The sequence below is a fragment of the Mchenga conophoros genome, linkage group LG7 (assembly GCF_057382185.1).
Source record: "Mchenga conophoros isolate Kocher_MC1m ecotype Shallow Benthic linkage group LG7, M_conophoros_male_GT1.1, whole genome shotgun sequence".
NCBI classification, from domain to species: Eukaryota; Metazoa; Chordata; class Actinopteri; order Cichliformes; family Cichlidae; genus Mchenga; species Mchenga conophoros.
The window spans coordinates 43,064,937-43,083,891 of record NC_140532.1 but is presented as its reverse complement, the minus strand read 5'-3'; the positions used below and the strand labels follow the sequence as shown (position 1 = coordinate 43,083,891).

Below are 18,955 nucleotides of genomic sequence, written 5' to 3'. Positions count from 1 at the left end.
AGGGTTAATGAGCCTCAACTGGTGGAGTTACTCAACTTTCACATAGAAAGCCTGTGTTGACACTTGTATTTTCTGCTCTTTATACAGAGTGTGTTCTCAGTTCTAAATTGAGCTTATTAGCTGTTAGCATGCTGAAACTGAAACTTCTCTACAAATTTTACTTATCACTACATCTTCTCATTAAATTTTGGTCCACCCAGCTGTAGCTGTCGCCTGCAGTTACATATGAGACACTGGATATGCAGAGTAATAACCTAGCTAATAAAGACTGGCAAAAAAAGAAGAATGCTAATGCTGAAGGCAGACAATTCATGAAGTGGCAGACTACATAAATTACTTCTTCACCCTTGTCATGGTTGGCTGTGTGGCAGGCAAGCAGAAGTGGTGGACCCAAAATTGCAGGACTCTTGGAGATGGGAATAAACTGAAAACGCAGCTTTATTGCTGGAGGAATGATTCACGAAATAAAACTTACAAAAACAAAACTCTAAACCGAGGTGCTGTAGGACAGGACAGGACAGGACATTACAAACACACAGCAAGTTGAGGGTACGATGCGACACTGACACAGAGAAACACAGGGCTTAAATACACAGATGGCAGTAATCAAGGGATGAGAGACAGGAGGGGAACGCACCGGGGAGAAATCACAGCTGACGAGACAGGGGAAATGTAAACAGAGCACACTCACATACGACACGGACCTTCACAATAAAACAGGAAACTCAGACACATGGAACCAGACAAGACATTGAACTAAACAGACAGATTCACAAACAGACGGGGTGACACCATAGACAGACAGAGATACAGATGCAGACTCAGAGGCAGACCGAATATAACACGTAGAACTCAAACAATAATAATAATCATGATAATAAATTGGAAAATGATAATAATAAACTTAAAGCGCTGGGTCACCGACCCAGGACCATGACAACCCTTGTGCATTTCCTACAAGATTATTTGTAATCATCATTGCCATTTTTGATCTACACACCCACAACAAAACTTAAGCCATGAAGCGTTAACAGAGGTTTTCTAAATGAAGCCTAGTACTATAAGTATTCTTTTAGTGAAGCTGTAAAGCTCACTTTCTCACAACAGAAAAACTGTGCGCATTTGCAATTCTTAAATCCTAACATGCAGCCAATTTTCATGTCAGAAGGCTGAATAGTGCATGTAAATAACACCATTTTCTTCCATAAAACCACTGACTTATCATTTGAAAACATGATAAGATAAACCTAAAGTGTTCTCACATATTTAAAGATAAGTGTGTGAGAACACAATTGCATAAAGTACATGAGGCCATGTGATAAATTCAATATATAAGCTTGGCCCTTTATGTGATTGTCATTTACCAGTTTGCCCCTCTGTGAAATGAACTGTGGCACCTCTGCTTTAGCTCAAAGCACTTCTAAGGCTTCAAAGAGCCACTAGCATGGACGTACGCTGGTCTTATACGCTTGTCTTGTCTTTGCGCCGCTCATATGACCACAATGTTTCCTGTGCTGTCTTCTAATGTTGTTCATTGGCTATGGCTTGTTGTCTTCCCGCACTGCTGACCAAAAACCTTTTCATCATACAAGCTATAACACCTCTTTAACACAGTTGCCATGAAACAGTTTTGACTGTGGCTGTTTTGGTTTGTTTTTTCATTTTGACCTGCCTCTGACTGAGTGAACATCATTTGTTAAGGACAGTGGGAAACTGCAGGGAATTTGCCAGGGATAGGCAAATCAATGAGATCAAAACACGGAGATAACAGGAGTTGTGACACCCACAGTCACACAAAACACACATACTACTAAGAGAGGAAGTAGTCAGTTGTAGACAGATGCTTATGTCACTGAAAGAACGGGAGTATACATCCCCCCCCAGACATACATGCTCAATGCTCAGCCACACTCTTTGTCATTCACTATCAACACTCACTATCTCAGTGCCTTTCTCTCTGTGACAGAAACAGAAACTCGCACAGAGGCACTGAACAAACACTCTCCTTTATCCACCAGCCAGTCGTTGACCAGCTCTCTGCCTGGGAAAGTCTTCCTCAAGATGGTGAGTAAAACTTAAGACACTTAAATAATTAATCATCACATTTTAAACGATTGAAATACTCTAAGTGGGCACTGTGGGTTTAACAGAAGGAACTTGCTCTTGAAACTGCAGAATGGTTGTTATGTGTGTTATAGACGGCTTATCGTGACAGGATAGCATGAGCTTTTGTATCTTTTAGAAGTCAGCCATACTTGATTATTATTACAAACTGGTACATTTTAATTTGCTTGAGCGAGTTAATGTGTACACACTGACAAAAGCAGAGTTGTCATATTTGTATTCTGAGCAGTCAACATAAGCTTTCATTCATTTCAGTGATCGTTAAAGTTAAGTAAAGTAAAATGCTGAATTAAAACCACGTGTTTAAACTCGTTAAAAATAGTTTGCTATTTAAAGCATTTTTGTCCCAATTTTCTTTTCACGTACTGTGTAAAAAATGAAAAGTTCAACCTCACAGTTGGGGTTGGTGGTTCTGGGTTTTGTGTCAGTTCGATTAAGCAAGGCACCTTTGCTCTGCACTTTTCATCACACTGTAAATAGAAATCGTGGTTCCTCTTCCTCTGTCGTTTCTCAGCTGGTCACTTTTCACAAGGCTTCTGTGAAAGAACAAACATTAAAAGAGAAAATGTGTTTGGAGTAACTGGTTTAGCATCCAAGACTCTGTGCTTATTATGTTATTTGTGCATTGACCCTGCACCATAACAATGGATTATTTACATATAATTATTTTCATAGCTAGAATTACATTAAACAGCTTTGCATTAAATTTATGGTTCAAACCTTTGAACCATCTCAGAGAAGTATATAGGTGCCACACAAACTATGGCAGCTTTGTGTTGAGCTGTAGTGCAATAAATGGCTATCCTATCAAGAGGTGTTTCTGGTATGTGACAAAATTTGCAGGTCCTTTACAAAATTGCAACTGCAGTGCACCCGTATCTCGAGAAGAAGCAACTGCAATAATCCTGTACATAACATATTGGGCAATTTATAGCTTACCGCGGTTAAAAAACAGAAGTATTATGAGGGAACTTTCCTCTTTTTCTTTCTACCGATTTAATATTCAACCGCATTTCAGGCTCAGCGTTAACATATTTAACGCTTTATGTTACTGGCACCACTGCAGTGAAGTTCCACCCACTGTCTCTCTCAGTTTACTGAGAGATTGGCTGTTAAAGAGCATATGCTGACATTTCTCTCTTCAACACTGAAGCCATGTTGTTGACAGTGGATGTGCATTCATTGATAACAGTGAATGCACATTTCAGAATAAAATGTGTCCAAATGTATCAAATAAAACACCATCCACTTCTCCACTGCTGATTCAGTTCTTTAGACAGTGTAGCTTTTAAAGACTCGAAATTCCCTACATGGTCTGGTCCATGGTCACTGGTGGTGACTAAAGTCATCATCTTAAAGACTGAGACTGGTACTTTTTGTCACTCCCTTACTTTCCAGAGAGAGGGTCGCCAGAGTAGATAGATCCATGTACAGTACTGGGGCATTATGTCATCAGTAAAATATACTGGAAGTGTATTTCTCAGACGCTACAGTATGACATGTCTGGAAAGGCTGAAAGAAAAAGCTTCTTCTTTCTAAAAAGAGCAGAGCCGCACAACTTAGGTTACAAAGTTGCATCTGAAAAAATCACAAGACTCCTGGAACAGTGCCTTTTGGACAGATGAGACCAAAGAGCAAATGTTTGGCAATAATAATACACTGTACCATGCTTGGGGAAAACTAAACAGCATGTTGATACAAGCGGCTCACACTAGCTTTCAAGCTTATTGATGGATGATGCTGATGATTTGGGTTTGCTTTGCAGCCACAGGACATGTGCACCTTGCAGTCACTGAGTCAACCATGAAGTCCTCTGTATACCAAAGTGTTCTAGAATTAAATGTGCAGTTTCAGCTAAATCTTGGTTGAAATTGGGTCACGAAACAGATCAATGATGCCAAGCACAGCAGTAAACCACATACAATGACTAAAATAGAAAAAGAAAAAACACAAGGGACTGCAATGCTCTAGTCAGAGTCCAGACCTCAACCTCGCTGTGGTGGGACCTTAAGAGAGCTGTGCATCCAAAACCAATACAAATGCAAAAATGCCCACAAATTTCAATGAACAGAAGCAGTGTTTTAAAATTCCTCTATAACGTTGCAACGTAATACAGAAGAGAACTATTTTTAGTTATTGTTACTAAGGGTGTTTCTACAAGCTACTGAACCATGGGGTGATATTCCTTTTTCACAGGACTGTATGCTGATTATGAAACTCACTGAGCCATCATATGCAATATCACATTATTACAATGAGAAGTCAGCAAGAGAAATCAGCTTCCACTTCACTCTGTGTTTTTGTGTCTAAGTCTCAGCACATAAGTGCACGTTAACACTGTGTGCTAAGTGTTTCTGTTTATAGCGGTGCGCATTTGCACTTTCCATTGCATTGTGTTCCCTTGCTTTTATTGCTCCATAGGAATAGCTGCAGCTGTGTGTCCTCATGCTCTTATCTCTACTTCCTGCTCAAGCCAGCTTCATTAGAATAGGTGTGGCTCCTAGTTGGTCACGAGCCAAATATATGACACTTTGTTAAACTGACGCTGGATGAAAGTGTGGTTAATAATGTACCTCAGGTTAGTAATGCAGCTTATTCCTGCCTCACACTTTTACATACTCACAGACCGACTGTTCCAGTTCACATATTTGAACTCCTCATTCATTCAAAGCCACTCTAAAAACACAGACCATCTAAATTATTTCCAGTGTAAACACCATTTTGCAGCTACCTTGAAACAGGTATATTACAAAGGTCCATGTAATAAATGCTTTTAAACTGGGGCCATTTGAAACTTGTGTTTATGACAGTGACAAACCAGGAAGTTGGTACAGAGTGTGGTTTGAGAGAAGGGTTTCTTTTTAGTCTGAAGTTTTTAGTTATTGTGTGTTTTTTAAATGATGAAACCTGGAGTGAAGACAATAACTGGGCAGTAGTTGATGTTAAGACTTCCACATTATTGTGTGGGATTGTAAGACAAGTATATTAAACATCTGAAGAAAAGAAAAATCACTCAATCCTTCGATTGATTATCTTTTCTTTTATTAATCTTAACCTATAGGATGCTTTTGTTGTACAGACATATGTAGCACATTTACTCTGACATCATGTGAGAGTAGGGATAACTCGCCAGTTTATCACAGGGCAACATAAGAGTGTACCTACAACAACTTTACAACCACCAGTTAGCCAAATATCCATGTCTTTAGACTGTGAAATTATGCTAGAGCACCTGGAGAAAACCTACACAGGCAGAACATGCACATACAAAGCCTGACCACAAGGGTCAGAACTCATACCAGGTATGAGTCAACAATACTAACCACTGCACCATGCTGCCAAATGCAACAGACTCAGAAACAGATGTGTTTTGAATGCTGGCAATTCTCAAGGTAAAATACTGTAAGACAGAAAATAGTCTCTTTTTTTCCAAATATTGCTTAAGAGTGCCAAACATAGAAAAATAATGACATGAGTCATCTGCAAAGTTCCTGTATTACACAATCCTGTAAATGCTGAGAATACTTATAGTCAAGGAACATAAAATCCCTTATTTTCATGACAGAGGATATTTTGTTATAAACATTAAATCTTTAACAGAGAGACACTAACAAACAGGGTCACTTTTGCAAATCCGTAGCTGCAATCAAGGTGCTGGCCTAACCACTACTACACTTTGAGATGTAGTGTCATTTGAACATGTTTGAACCACAAAGCCTGTGATTAACCTTTTGAGACAAAGCTCTGTGCATTAAGTTTCTATGTGTGCATAGAAAAAAATAGTGTGAGAGGGATCTTGGGTAAATTACTGGGGAGAAAAAAAGACCGTTTAATTGAGCAGTGAAAGAGAAACTGAAGAGAAAGCACAAATTCTACTGACTGGACAATGAGAGGAAATGAAACTTTCTGTTCCTATTTGAACTTTCATGGCAGCTCAGTGTGAGCAACTCATTTTTTTAAATTCCCTTTTTGCTCTGTCTGGATTTTATTTTCTGCTGAAGCCATTTATGTTCTAGCAAGCACGGTCTTATTTTCCTTTAGCTTAGATTCTTCTTTAAGTAAACATCTGTTTGATCCTTACTGTGGTGTTGGATTCTTATTAACTCACTTTCTGAACCCCTTATGTCTTTTTTTTCCCCTTCAGGACAATAAGTCAGATGTAAAGGCCATCATGGCTCGCTTCCAAGCAGGTGGGGGAAGCACTGACGAGACTTCCTCTGCGCCCCCTGGACGTATCAAACAACCCTTGCACCCGACCCTCTCCTCTGGCCCACCTATACAGAAGAAACCAGTCTTGGAAAGCCTCTCTGGCAGTGCAGTAAATACGGCTCCAAAACCAAGTTTCCTAAAAAACACAGTATCTACTAAAAGTGACACAGAGGTACAAGAGCCAAATAAAGCTAAAGCCTTGGCAAGCAGATTTGCCAACATCCAGGATGATAGCAACACGAACAGCAAACCCTTTACTGTTAATAAACAGCAGACACCCTTGAAATCACCCTTATCACAGGCTCCTGAAGTTAAAAGCCTGGCACAGAAGCCTCCATTCAACAAACCTCCTCTTACCTCCACCGTGTCTGAGTCCAAACCTGCCTTTCCTAAACCTTCACCAGCAATCAGCAACAAGCCCAGCTGGGTTAAAGACGAAAACAATGCAGCACCAAACAGCAGTCCTGCGCCACTTAAATTGCCTGGTGTGCAACAAAAACCGATTGGCGGCATTGTAAAATTACGGCAGCAAGCTGAGGAACAGGCAGGAGGGAACAAAGACAATGTGATCAAACCTTCATCGCTGGCCAACTCTTCTTCTAAGCCCACTTCAAACTTCAGGACTGCTCAGAATCTGTTCAACAAGGAGGAAAAGACTGAGCAGACAGAGAGTGGTGGGACCAGCAAACCTGGCCTTACAGCTACTAACTCCATTCCTCCTCCAAAACCTCCAGCCAGTAAGAAGCCCAGTTTTAAGAAGCCAGTCAAGCCCTCTCCTCTGGCCAGCGGTGGTGTTAACGGAAATAATTCATCAGGCCCAAAGCGTAACCCTCTCCCCAACAGCTTGGCTCTGGGTCCTCCTCCTGCTAAACCTAACCGACCTCCGAAAGTCAACCTGGAGAACATTAAAAGAGGCTCAGAGGCCTCTGACGAGGGTAAGTTGGATTTGTCCGTGTAACCGCAAAGCCACACTATCATTTTGGTCAGTGGCATGCTGACTTTTTGCCATACATACAGCCAAGAGGCGTAACAGTTTGGTTGGATGCTAAATTGTCTGCTGACACTAGCAATCTCGGATAGTACACTCTGGATCTGTACACTGCACAGACGCATATACTTGAAAAGTAGTACTATGCAGGGATAACATAAAAATAAAATACTATAATTTCGCTCAACCAAAACCGTTGCACAGGCAGGCTATTAATATAATTAACCACAAATAACCACAAAGCTGAGAGATTTTGTACTTGTTATAAATATGCCCCAAAAGACCCCAATGACACACAAGCTATAGATAAGTCCAGGTTATTGACTTGAATTAGCAACACTGAGACCAAATGATGTATCAAGACCCACCTTTAGTTGTGATATGTGGCCCAGCCCTGAGCTAAATGTCATGAGCCATGCTCGATATGGGTTATGGCAAGCATGTACATGATGTGACCCAAATGTTATAACACATCTGACATCTGGCCCATAATTGGTAGACCTGTGGCTGACATGTGGTGTTTGTACTCATCCTGAGTCAACTCCCAAAGAAAAGTAAAGAGATGGGCCACGTTTCAGCCAAAGGTCATTGCCTTTTGGATTGTGGCTTCATCTGGCTCAGGGTGTCAAAAGGAAGGAAGCCACGTAGAAGCCAAATATATATTTTGAGAAAACTTGGCCTGCTTCAATAGAGTGGTGGATCTGAACCAAGACCGTTTGTTGGCCTGTGTGTAAGGGTCTGATAAGGTTATTGAGGCAAGTTATAAACTAATGGAACTTATTGCAGGTCCAAATGACCAAAAGTCTTTTAATCTGACAGTGTAATCAAAAGAAGCACCACGAGCATGTAAAATGTTTGAGATGCTGTTTTTCACAAATATGAACACAAGTGTGCCTTGAAACTTTGGTTTGTTTAGGGTGTCGTGAGCATAAATTGACTGAATTACTGAGTTAGGCGGATAGCAGACAGGTTGCTGACATCCACCTGTATAGCAAGCCACGATAAAGTTGTCACATTCACAAGATTTTGAGGAAACTTATCCTCTGACCCCTGACCCCTGACCTTGAGGCCGAGGTCACTGAGATTTAAACAACTCCTAATAGTTTTAGTAGATACAATTGTATCAATTTGGCACTCCTATGTTGCTTTGTTCTCGAGTTATCGCATTCAGAAACCTGCTGACAGCCTTCCATATTTGTAAAAGTTAAATGTAATCATCTACTGAATCATTCAATTCAGTTTCATTTATATGGTACCACTTATGGTGGCTGTGGCTCAGCAGGTCAAGCAGGTTTTCTACTAAGTTGAAGGTCAGTGGTTTGATCCCTCCTCCAGTCTGCATGACACAGGATCTTAGGGCAAGATACTAAACCTAAATGAAAAGCAGTCTGGTGTTTTCTACACAAGTATGCAGTGGAGGCATGCTTTCACAGTTTAACGTTGTCCCAGACACGTGTGATCACACCTTCATGAAGCTAAAGTTAACCCAGCACGTTAGCTACTTCCTTTATTCAGAATCGAAGGAGAGTTCAGAATTTTACTTTAAAAAATATACATAGATGTAAATATATTTGTTGTTTATTTTAATTACCTGTTATCACCCATTACTGTAAGATGACAGCAGAAGTGTTGCAAGACTAGAATGTGTACTTTTCAATACAGAACAAGAAACCTTACTATTTGAAAGTAAATAAATACACTTGTACTAGAAAAAAAACTTATTTTATTTGATAGATGAACAGTTCAGTGTTTCTAGTTTAAAGAAATGCTGAATATCCAAAGAGTACACTAAGAAATACTAGAAAACAGCATTTAAACCCAAACTTAGGTCTTGGATTTGTTTTTTATTAATAAAAAATGGATGACCGCTGTGGTTGCTGACAAATCTTGATGAGATCATGTGTATCTCTATCAAAAGAGAACTCTAAAAAAATGCTTAACAAACTCACAAAATAGGCTTTTCAAAATGAGATGAAAATGAACATTTTATTGCTTTGCAGTATGGCCTAACGTACAAGAAAGTAGAAAATATGCTCTACATATGTGAGACAGGGAGTTCAGCTTCAGGCAGTAAACTTTTGCCAGCCAGCAGGGATGCACATGTGCGCCCCCCCACCCCCCCAGTCAGAAATACTTCAGCTTTTTGTTTGATTTTACATCCTTTGTTTTCAGTTTGGTCTCATGGGTGTTTGGTTCTCTAATCTCAATCTGTATACAACACATATGGCAAATTAAACACAGCAGAATTTGCAGGAAAACAAGCCCCAGCAACATTTTATGTAATGGACTCTCTATAGAAGCAGAGTCAGTCTCCCCACCCCCGTGAAAAGGGTTAAATGTGTAAGAGTTAATGTGGGGCACTCAAGAGCATGCAGCTCTCGTGACTGTCTAAAGAAGGTGTTCCTCTTATTTTATTGGTTGAAGTGCATTTCCTCTATATCGCCCGCAATGCTACTTTGGACAGGATCTGTTAACGCATTTCTGAAGTGTGAAATAGAAGTTGCTTCACAAGTCAGTGTGGTTTCAGTGACGTGGGCAGTGTTTGGCCAGCAGTTATTGAGCATACTTTAGCTTATAAGACCTAAAAGAAATACACAAAGTATGCTTGTGCATGAAATATTGCACTGCATAAGATACTCTGTGTATTTTCAGTGTGTTTACACAAATGCTGCAGTTCTTCCGAGCTTCACATAAGAGACTAAAGTGACACTAGGTTCCTCTATTTGCAAGTTCCCTGTCCAGTTTCTCTTTTCTACCCCCACTTCACTCGCCACTCTGACAGCCGAGTTTGTTTCACCACATGGGGAAGTAAGTTCCAGCAAGCCAGCGAGCCTTTTTAAAGACAGGCTCTGTCTATAGAAACATACGTGAATATATTCCAGTCAGAGGTCGGGTCGGCTGTCTTGGCTGGAATTCTAAAGGCCAAGAGAGCAATGTTCTGATCACAGTTTTGCAGTTTTGTGAGATTCATTCCACCAAACCACATTGCCTAGCGTCCACTAGTAATAACTCTGGATAATAACACTGTACTCTCACTTTCTTTCCTTTATTTCTTATGGCTTTTGTGATCCTATATTGATCTTGAGTAAAGTTATAAAGATTTACATAATTCGCATCGCCTACATTACTGGAGTTTGTTTTTAGGTGCATCATTCAAATTTAGTGGCCAAAGAAACACATTTACCGACATTACAGACACACCATTTTGAAGCACTTACTGTTAATTACTTCCTGGTTGTTGTGCATTACACATTATACACCTGAATACATTTCATGGCAAAAAAGACTCCATAAAGACGTAGCCATTTTCACTTTTACTTTCAGTACTCTCAAAACTCCGTGAGTCACATTTTAAAGTTCCTGGGACATTTTTTTATGTGGACAGTGAACGAAGATTGGTCATTGTTCTCGAAATCTTGTGAGACAAGGGTTACTTAAGCAGGAAAAACACTCTAGGAGATTCAAATGCCTCATTGCAGAAATTTTTTATATATTATTCTTGATCATAGTCAGAGTCCTATTAACACATACCGTCAACAGTCTCTGAAGATTATGTACAGAGGACCATCTTTGCGCCAGTTTCGATGTGTCTAGATGAGACTGATGTGACTCTTTGACATATATAATCATCACAGAAATTAGAGAGACCTATTTCAAAGAAAAATGGAAGTTTTTCACATTTAGAAACATAGATACCCATCTATTTATGTACACGTCTTGTGTGGTCATCAGAGATGGTGTCAGACAGTGTTGGTGAAATTCATTTGCATTGGTCTAAAAAGTGCTAAATTTACACTGGAAGCAAGTAAAGTACAGCAAAACCACCTAAAGAGTAATCGGCTAACACAGCGTCAACACTGCATGTTTCTGCTGCAGGTCCCAGTTTTAAGAAACCCATTGCTGCGAGCAACCATGTGGCCCAGAATCAAGCCCCACCACCTGCACTGCCAAATCTGCCCCCACGACATCCTGGAGCCATGTGAGTGACACATTAAACACACTTTTTCATTTTCCTGTTTGAACAGAAACACGGTGATAAATGTTGGACATGCTGTGTATTATCTGGATAATGCTACTCGAATTAATAACAGCTAAATCCTAACCTGCTGTTTAGGAACCAGCAAGAAGACACTTACGACGATGTCGATCACGTGACCAATTCTCCTCCGCCTCTACCACCATCTGCAGGTCCAGTAAAAGTCTCTAAGTCTCTAAAACTAGTGTTGCACAACTTTTTTTTAACATCACAGGAAAACAGAAGAAGCTGAACTTTGTGCTAGGAGACAGTGGTAATTTCTAAATACGTAAAATGCATTTTATTGGCATTGAAAATGTGTGGAGTTGTATGAAAGGAAGAAAAGAATATTTTTAGAACTCAAAATGTTATGGCTTCAACTATTCCTAAGTATAAAGTATACTATTTTAAATGCTTCATTTTGGAGTAATCCCAAAATATTTTTTTAATCCAGTGGATTCTAGTGCAACCTCACCATCACTGTTTACCTACCTTTACCTACATTAGTTAGCATAAGGATAAGATGCAGGGAGCAGAAGCAGTGAACATGAATACTTTACCGTACAAAGCAACAGACCCGCACAAGAGAGGTGAAGAAGAGAGTGCAGGCAGGGTGGAGCCGATGGAGACAAGTGATTTTTGACAGAAGGATAGCAGCTAGACTGAAAGAGAAAGTTTACAAGATGGTGAGGAAGATGCTAGGGATATGGTGAGATGGACCCAGATGATCTGCTGTGGCGACCCTTGAAGGCAGCAGCTGAAAGATGAAAAAGTTAGCATGAAGCTAAAGAGATTTAGTTTTCTAAATATTATGTATTTTCATATCATACTTAAAAAAAGACTAATTCTTAAAATGTTTTTGGTACAGTTGACAGTCAGCATTGAGCACGTTAAACTTCACAGTATGAACATGAATTCAGATAGTGATATCTGCTTCAAAAGGGTCTCATTGTAACGCTGCTTTATTGTTTCTCTTTTTGCAGCCCACCCAAGCCAGAGAGGAAAGGTGAGACATGCTGAATTACTTTCACTCATATAAATACAGATTGCCATGCAGGTGAAAGTGCAGAATAAACCACATCACCACCAGTGGTACCACAGAAGGAAACGGCAACAGAATAGTGACTAAATAACACGAGCCCTGGAAGTAATTATAAATGAACGTATGGGTAAAAAAACATGACTTTTGACAGATTGTAGGTCTGCTTCAAAGAGGCTTTTGTAGTCCAAGCAGAACTTCTGGAGGTTAAATATCTTTAACGAATTCAAATAATTAAGTTGAAAAGTTTATACTCTAAAATTAAACGTGTCTTAACTTGACTAAGGTTATAGCCTTATATATTTCTGTTGCTTTATGTCCTCTCCTCCCAGGAGGAAATTAATGACGACGATGATGATGATGGAGAGATGTATGAAGATCTTGATGAACGATGGTGAGAGATTGTCACACCTCCATTGGTTTATCCCACACCTCACTCGTGATGTCTAGGTTTTAAAGTGTGAAAGAATAACTGGCCTTTTTATACACAATGTTTGAGGACTGCGTATGAAATAAGTCTGCTTAGACCCAAAGTTCAAAATGTCTGCGGTAAATGTTCAGCTGTGTCCACGTCACACCTTATTAACACTACCATCTAGTGGTTGTTTTGCATCACTATGAGATGTTGTTGCTTTTCGGTCTGTGGCACTTTAACCGATTAAAACAAGGGAGCAGACAAACTTAGAGTAAATTAAATCTCCTTTCTAACTTCACTTTTTAAGGGACATCAGAAGTCTTGGAATATTTTGGGTAATGATATCAAATAAAGCTCTTGTTTTTATAGAACCTAAGAATATCTTACATAAACATAAAATATATACATTTATAAACCAGGTTTATTTTGACTAAATTGGTACAATCAATCCCTGTTACTCCCAGTGAGAATCTGAGCATCTTCAGCATTGATGTGTGGCTCATTAAACTATACATCGCTACCATCTTGTAATCCGTTCCCTTCAAGGCTTCCTGTTAGCTTTCTGTCACAAACTCCACCCAGTCTGAAAGCTCTTCTTCACCTTTCTTACCCAATAAAACTGAATCTTAAACCTATTTATCCATCCATCTATCAAAACTTTTGTTTTTAAATGCTTTGTACTTTTGGTGTTAAAGGGAAGCAGCGGAACAAAAGCAAGAGAAGAAGAAAGAGAAAGAGGACAAAGAGGAGAAAAAACGTCAGGAGGCTGAGAAGAAGGAGCAGAAGGAACGAGAGAAGAAGGAACAAGAGGCCCGGAAAAGATTCAAAGTGAGTGAACGTCTCAGGTAGAATCAATAAGACTGTCACACCTCAGTCATCAAAACCAAGTTATTTGTCATGTGCACATTTGAATTCATGTGCATGCATGGTTGTGTGTTAGTTGGTTGGTCCCCTGGAGGTCCTTCAGAAAGGAAAGGCATCCACAGATTGTCGAAGCAGCAAGACTGACCTTGGTCTGAAGCAGGGAGACCCCGTGGACATCATTCGAGTCCAGGGAAACCCCGAGGGTAAATGGTTGGGAAGAGCACAGGATGGATCCAGTAGGTTCACAATCTACCCCTCAATTTTCTCAGTTTCTCGTCACCTTCCACTCTAACTCTTTGCTGACAGGATAAATTGTCACTTGTATCAGCAAATACAGGATCAGCTATCTCTCTATGCACCATCTATGGTCTTTTTTTCCATTTTTAGTCACTATTTTAGCTTCAAAGCTGACTGTAGGAGCAACACTAACATCTCGTCAATGCTTCATTTTGCTCTCACAGTTGGCTACGTGAAGACGACTTCAGTAGAAATTGACTTTAACTCCTTGAAGAATCAAGGAGCCTCACTTCAGCAGGCGTACGAACCCGAAGTCTACGATGACATCGATGTAGTTGATAACAGGTACGGGATTGCAACTGTAAATGATGAGTCCTTAATGTGGCCCCAACACTTCTTCACAGACACAGACGTAGATAATACGTTTGAAAATGCTAGTCAGTCAGGGTTATGAAACGCTAATGGCAACTCCAGTGTTACTCTCTTGCTGTTACCCCATGAAGCACTTCTCCAATTTACTGTGAAAAAACAAAGTTAGCCAAGTTGGCCTGCTTCTCATTTAATATCTCTCTTTTTTTTCTCTACAGCACTAAAAAAGGACCAGGAGGTACATTTTACAATACTGTGTTTCATTTTATTATTATATATTATTATATTAATAATATTGTTGCTCACACAATGAAATCTTGCTGATTACATCTCTTATGCCTTGTAGTTGTCCTACCACCTCTACCAGGAGGAGAAGAAGGAGAAATATATGATGATGTTGTCGATCCAAACTTAGAAGTCAGGTGAGAACTGGTTTTGTTATTTAAAAAAACGGGTAAATGCAAACGTAAAGACACTCTGGAAAGATTCAGAAAACATGACAGAAGAGCAGATCATTACATCCTTGGTTGGCTTTCCAGTCCCTTCGATCCCAGGTCTTCTTTGAAGCCCCGCAGCTTCCTGCGGATGTTTGACCGAAACAGACGCCCTGCCAGCTCTAAAGTGTAAAATACACTCAGTAGTAAGACTGACCACAGATCTACTGTCCACTGTTGTTAATCCTTAATCTTTCAGCCGTCACTCCTCTTTTATCAGTGACGCCGCATTTCAGTTTTGATTTCTCCCGACATCGGCATCAGAAAAAACACTTCACCTCTGTCTGAATAACACTGAAACGTCCTAATTTGCAGTTTAACTTCCGCAGTCTGAGAAGCTGGAGTCTAACGGTCACGTTTACATGTTTGTGTCTGATCACTGACTACCTGTGATTTTACTAATCTTTGGGAGTAATTTGCATGTGCGCGACTGCTGTACAACTCAATCAGAAAAATCAATGTATTAACAGCTAACACTGTCAAAAGCATGTTTTAACCAGAGTTGAATATGATTGTTAATCAGGGCTGCTTTAAGTCACATTAACACACTTTTAACTGATGATACTGTAGCAATATAAAGGATATAATATTTTTTAACTATCTTTTCCTCTGTTGTCCCAGAGTGCCTCCACCCAGCCAATTTACAGCAGATGGGAATTCAGGTATAACTCATTTGACTCATTTGACCACTTTACTGTCCATTTCAAAATAACACAACTTGGCACGGTTTCTCTAACATAACAAGACGTTAATGCACACATAAGTTTTTCTGGTACAGGTTGGTTTGTCTTTTAGGACCCAAAGGCTTATTGAGGCTAATCGGTTCTAAGATCGTTCAACTTTATATTGATACTATTGTGTCGTTGCCATTTCTGTCCCACTTTCTTGACTTTAACTTGTAGTATTTTTCCACTGTAACACTATAGTGATGGTCTGTGAGTTATACTTGTTATATTTACTCTTTTGTAACATTTATTATAATGTCTACGGTGTTCCTTTAAGAAAGGTTTGCAAACTAAAGCTTCATTCAGGCTTAGTGAAAACTATCCAATCCAATACTCACCGACCATTTCCTTGTGTTAACACAGATAAGCCGGGTCAAGCAATTGATGAGGAAATATATGATGACGTCGACTCTCAAAATGCACCTATCCCACCTCCCATCAGCAGGTAGATCAACCTCACAACAAAAGACTGTATTTAAGATCAACTCCAACCTGTTTAGATCCATGAACTGAAATGTCTTAATACAGCTGTTATTTCTTTCCAATTTCTGTTTGTTTTCCCATCAAGTATTCCACCTGGGAAAATCAAAACCAAAGTTGACGAAATGGACCCTAAGAAGCAGAAAAAGTTTGAGAAGGAGGAGAAGGAATTCAGGAAGAAGTTTAAGGTTTGTCACTCTAACATGTTTCAACCACACTTACAATATCTTTTATCTTATTTCGCATGTTTTTATATATACACACACATATATAGATATATAAATTTTAAATCTGTTTCAGTATGAAGGAGAAATACAGGTGCTGTACCAGGTGAATGTCATCCACAATCTTACAAATAAAAAATGGAGTGGCAAAGAGCTGCCAGTAAAAGCAGGAGAGGCCCTTGATGTGATTGCTAAAGCTGTGGATAACAAACTGATCTGTCGAAATGAAGACGGCAAGTGTGAGTATCTATTTACTCAATTATATTGATTAATTGATAGATATATTTAAGATCTCCATTTACCCAATTAACAAATCCTAGCACTATTTACCATTAAACCCTTAAAATGTGCATTTTACAGTTGGTTATGTATCGACCAGCCACATTGCTATGGAGTAAGTACTACAGACATTCACACATTTATGCTAAGCTAGAAACTAAACAACATACTGGCAGTACTGATGTTTTTGTTTTTGTTTACAGCGATGGAGATATCTATGATGATATTGGAGACGGTACGTTCTGAATACATTGCTGTGCAGCTGAACTTTTAGGAGTATAACTGCTGACAGAGCAGTCTTTAAAAAGTGGATTTTATTTTAACCCTCCCACAAATCTCAGTACATTGAGGTTTGCAGGTATGGCTCTTTATGCACAGCTCTCTTGAGGTCCCACCACAGACTTTCTATATGGTTGAGTTCTGGAATTTGACAGTGTTTGACACACCCTCATATTTAACTCCACAATACTTTGGGAGTTCATGGTTGACTCAACGACTGCACAGTGCCCAGGTCCTCTGACTGCAAAACAAGTGCAGTACTATTAATGGTTAAGATGGTTGGTTAAGATTGTGTATTCCCTCCTCTTTCACAAAAGTGGGAAGGACCTGAGCAGCAGACACATGACTCAAAACACTGAGAAAAAGAAATTCATTCAACTTATCAATTGTAAACTATGTAAACGAAATCCATTTGTCATCATGTCGAATACTTTGCGGTGTCAGTGTATTAAAACAAAATAACCAAAACAGCTAAACCAAACAAATGTGAAACCAGTAGAAGAGTGTGAAACCAAAAAAGCTGTACTTCTGATTTGTGTGTTGAGTGTGGGTTAATATTAAAAAAATTATTTTATTTGTCTGGCTGTGGATACGACCCTCACAGGAAATACATTTTAACTATTGTTTTGCTTTCATTTCAGAGTGCATCTACGACAACGATTAAAGAACATCCTGCACCAGCTTTTTTGTTTTATATTGCTTATTTGCATCTTTTGTTATTTATTATGTTTACTGTTGCTATACACTGGGAGTTGGTATAAAATGGCCATTTGGTGTCAATCTATTTTTTTTCTTTATATCATCGAAATTAGACAGAAAAAAATGTGTGGTTGGTGGCTCCAACTGCTGGAGCCAGGCTAGCCACATACAATCTCATACTTTAACCCCCACCCCCCAAAAAAGCTCTAAATCAAACTATGTGTCAAATATTTGTTCAAACAACAGTATTTTAATATATTTCTCTGTCTGTTTTCTTCATTTCTTCCTCGTTTGGGCTTTAATTTATGAATTTGCTTCAAAGATTTTGCAAAAATTTAAGAATATTTGCAGTATACAGCTAATAAAAAGATTGTACTTTTGTTGTCTTTTCGGCGGATGATGTACTGTTTGTATAGAAAGTTAAGAAGAACTTCCTGTATTTTTTTTTTTTTTGATTTATTTGGATTTTTTTCTCAACACATTATATTTTGTCCTGTTGTTGCAATAAGACAACACCTGAGAAAGATAATAAAGACCCCAAATTAATATGCACTGCATCTTTCGATATGTACCTCTGAACTTAAATAATGTAAGTTTGGCTGGTTAATGGATGGTGGTGAGTCAACAAAGGATTGTTTATTTATTTGTTTTTTAGGAGAAGGGGATTAGTAGCCTCTAGTGGCAGCTATTAGAAACTACAGCGAATTCAAACTTCAATGAGACACAAATCACAAAAACAAATAAAAACCTGGCAGTACTGACACATGACTACGTACATAACACCTAAACCACGTGATTCAATTGAAACACTTACGAATGAAACACTAAATTGTGAACAATTTAAGTGTTTTCATTGTAAAACTCTTTAAAAACTTTAAAAACAAAGATGCTTTTATCATCAGAAATGTTAGTTTTACTCACGTATAATGCACTTTTGTTTATCAGATACTCTGGATTTTCCTGTTATTTCTGACTATCAGGCCTTCATTCTGAGCCAAGCTTACCACTGAATAACTGTTCATATGCTGAAGAAAGCACACTAATCTGACATATTTCTGTCCATGTCTGGATATATTGGTATATTGCTATGGTATGTTCTATATGGTATATTCTAAGATTCATAAATACTGACTTTTACAAATATTGCCCAAAACAAAAATAAAATGAACATTTAAATAAAGTAAATCCTAACTAAATAAAAACGTGTAAACTAAATGAAACTAAACAGAACTGAAATAAACACTAAAACGGACCAAATCAGTATCTCTTACACATTTTTGGAAACGTCCTCTGAAAATACATAATGCAAGTTCTGAGATTTATCAAACAAACACTGCCCCATTAATAAAAGGTTAGATATAAATGGAAGAAAAACTTGAATTAAACCGTGTTGTCTAACGAAATATTGTTTGCAACAGATATTCAACAAATAATTATTTATTTCTAACTTGTTAAAGCACTCTACCTTGTCCGTGTGGTAAGTTGGCACGACATTGCAGCTTTATATCTGTTGTG

General features: G+C 38.8%; 1 protein-coding gene across 3 annotated transcripts; it reads left to right on the top strand.

The window, feature by feature from the left end:
- The first annotated feature begins 1,838 nt into the window (after positions 1-1,838).
- Positions 1,839-17,986, top strand: fyb1b (FYN binding protein 1 b). 3 transcript variants are annotated; one of them, XM_085279400.1, is made up of 19 exons: positions 1,843-2,064; positions 6,269-7,268; positions 11,198-11,300; positions 11,436-11,509; positions 12,320-12,342; positions 12,708-12,769; positions 13,486-13,618; positions 13,731-13,890; positions 14,116-14,236; positions 14,479-14,498; positions 14,607-14,682; positions 14,800-14,883; positions 15,376-15,416; positions 15,843-15,924; positions 16,048-16,147; positions 16,260-16,422; positions 16,544-16,577; positions 16,666-16,697; positions 17,383-17,986. In XM_085279400.1, the coding sequence occupies exons 1-19, from the start codon at positions 1,891-1,893 to the stop codon at positions 17,403-17,405; spliced, it is 2,505 nt and encodes an 834-aa protein (XP_085135526.1). In that variant the 5' UTR covers positions 1,843-1,890; the 3' UTR covers positions 17,406-17,986. The 3 variants fall into 3 exon arrangements, 2 of the variants coding, with proteins under 2 accessions (XP_085135526.1, XP_085135527.1); XM_085279401.1 differs by lacking the exon at positions 14,800-14,883 and having other exon boundaries at positions 1,844-2,064; XR_014893027.1 differs by lacking the exons at positions 16,048-16,147; positions 16,260-16,422; positions 16,544-16,577; positions 16,666-16,697; positions 17,383-17,986 and having other exon boundaries at positions 1,839-2,064; positions 14,800-14,900.
- The last annotated feature ends 969 nt before the right edge of the window (positions 17,987-18,955 follow it).

What these genes read in the sequence shown, in the direction of transcription:
- fyb1b (XM_085279400.1), top strand. Translation starts at nt 1,891, where the DNA reads ATGCTCAATGCTCAGCCACACTCTTTGTCATTCACTATCAACACTCAC. An exon ending in CTCAGAGGCCTCTGACGAGG is followed by an intron (nt 7,269 to 11,197) that starts GTAAGTTGGATT and finishes TTTCTGCTGCAG; the next exon opens with GTCCCAGTTTTAAGAAACCC. An exon ending in ATCGATGTAGTTGATAACAG is followed by an intron (nt 14,237 to 14,478) that starts GTACGGGATTGC and finishes TTTTCTCTACAG; the next exon opens with CACTAAAAAAGGACCAGGAG.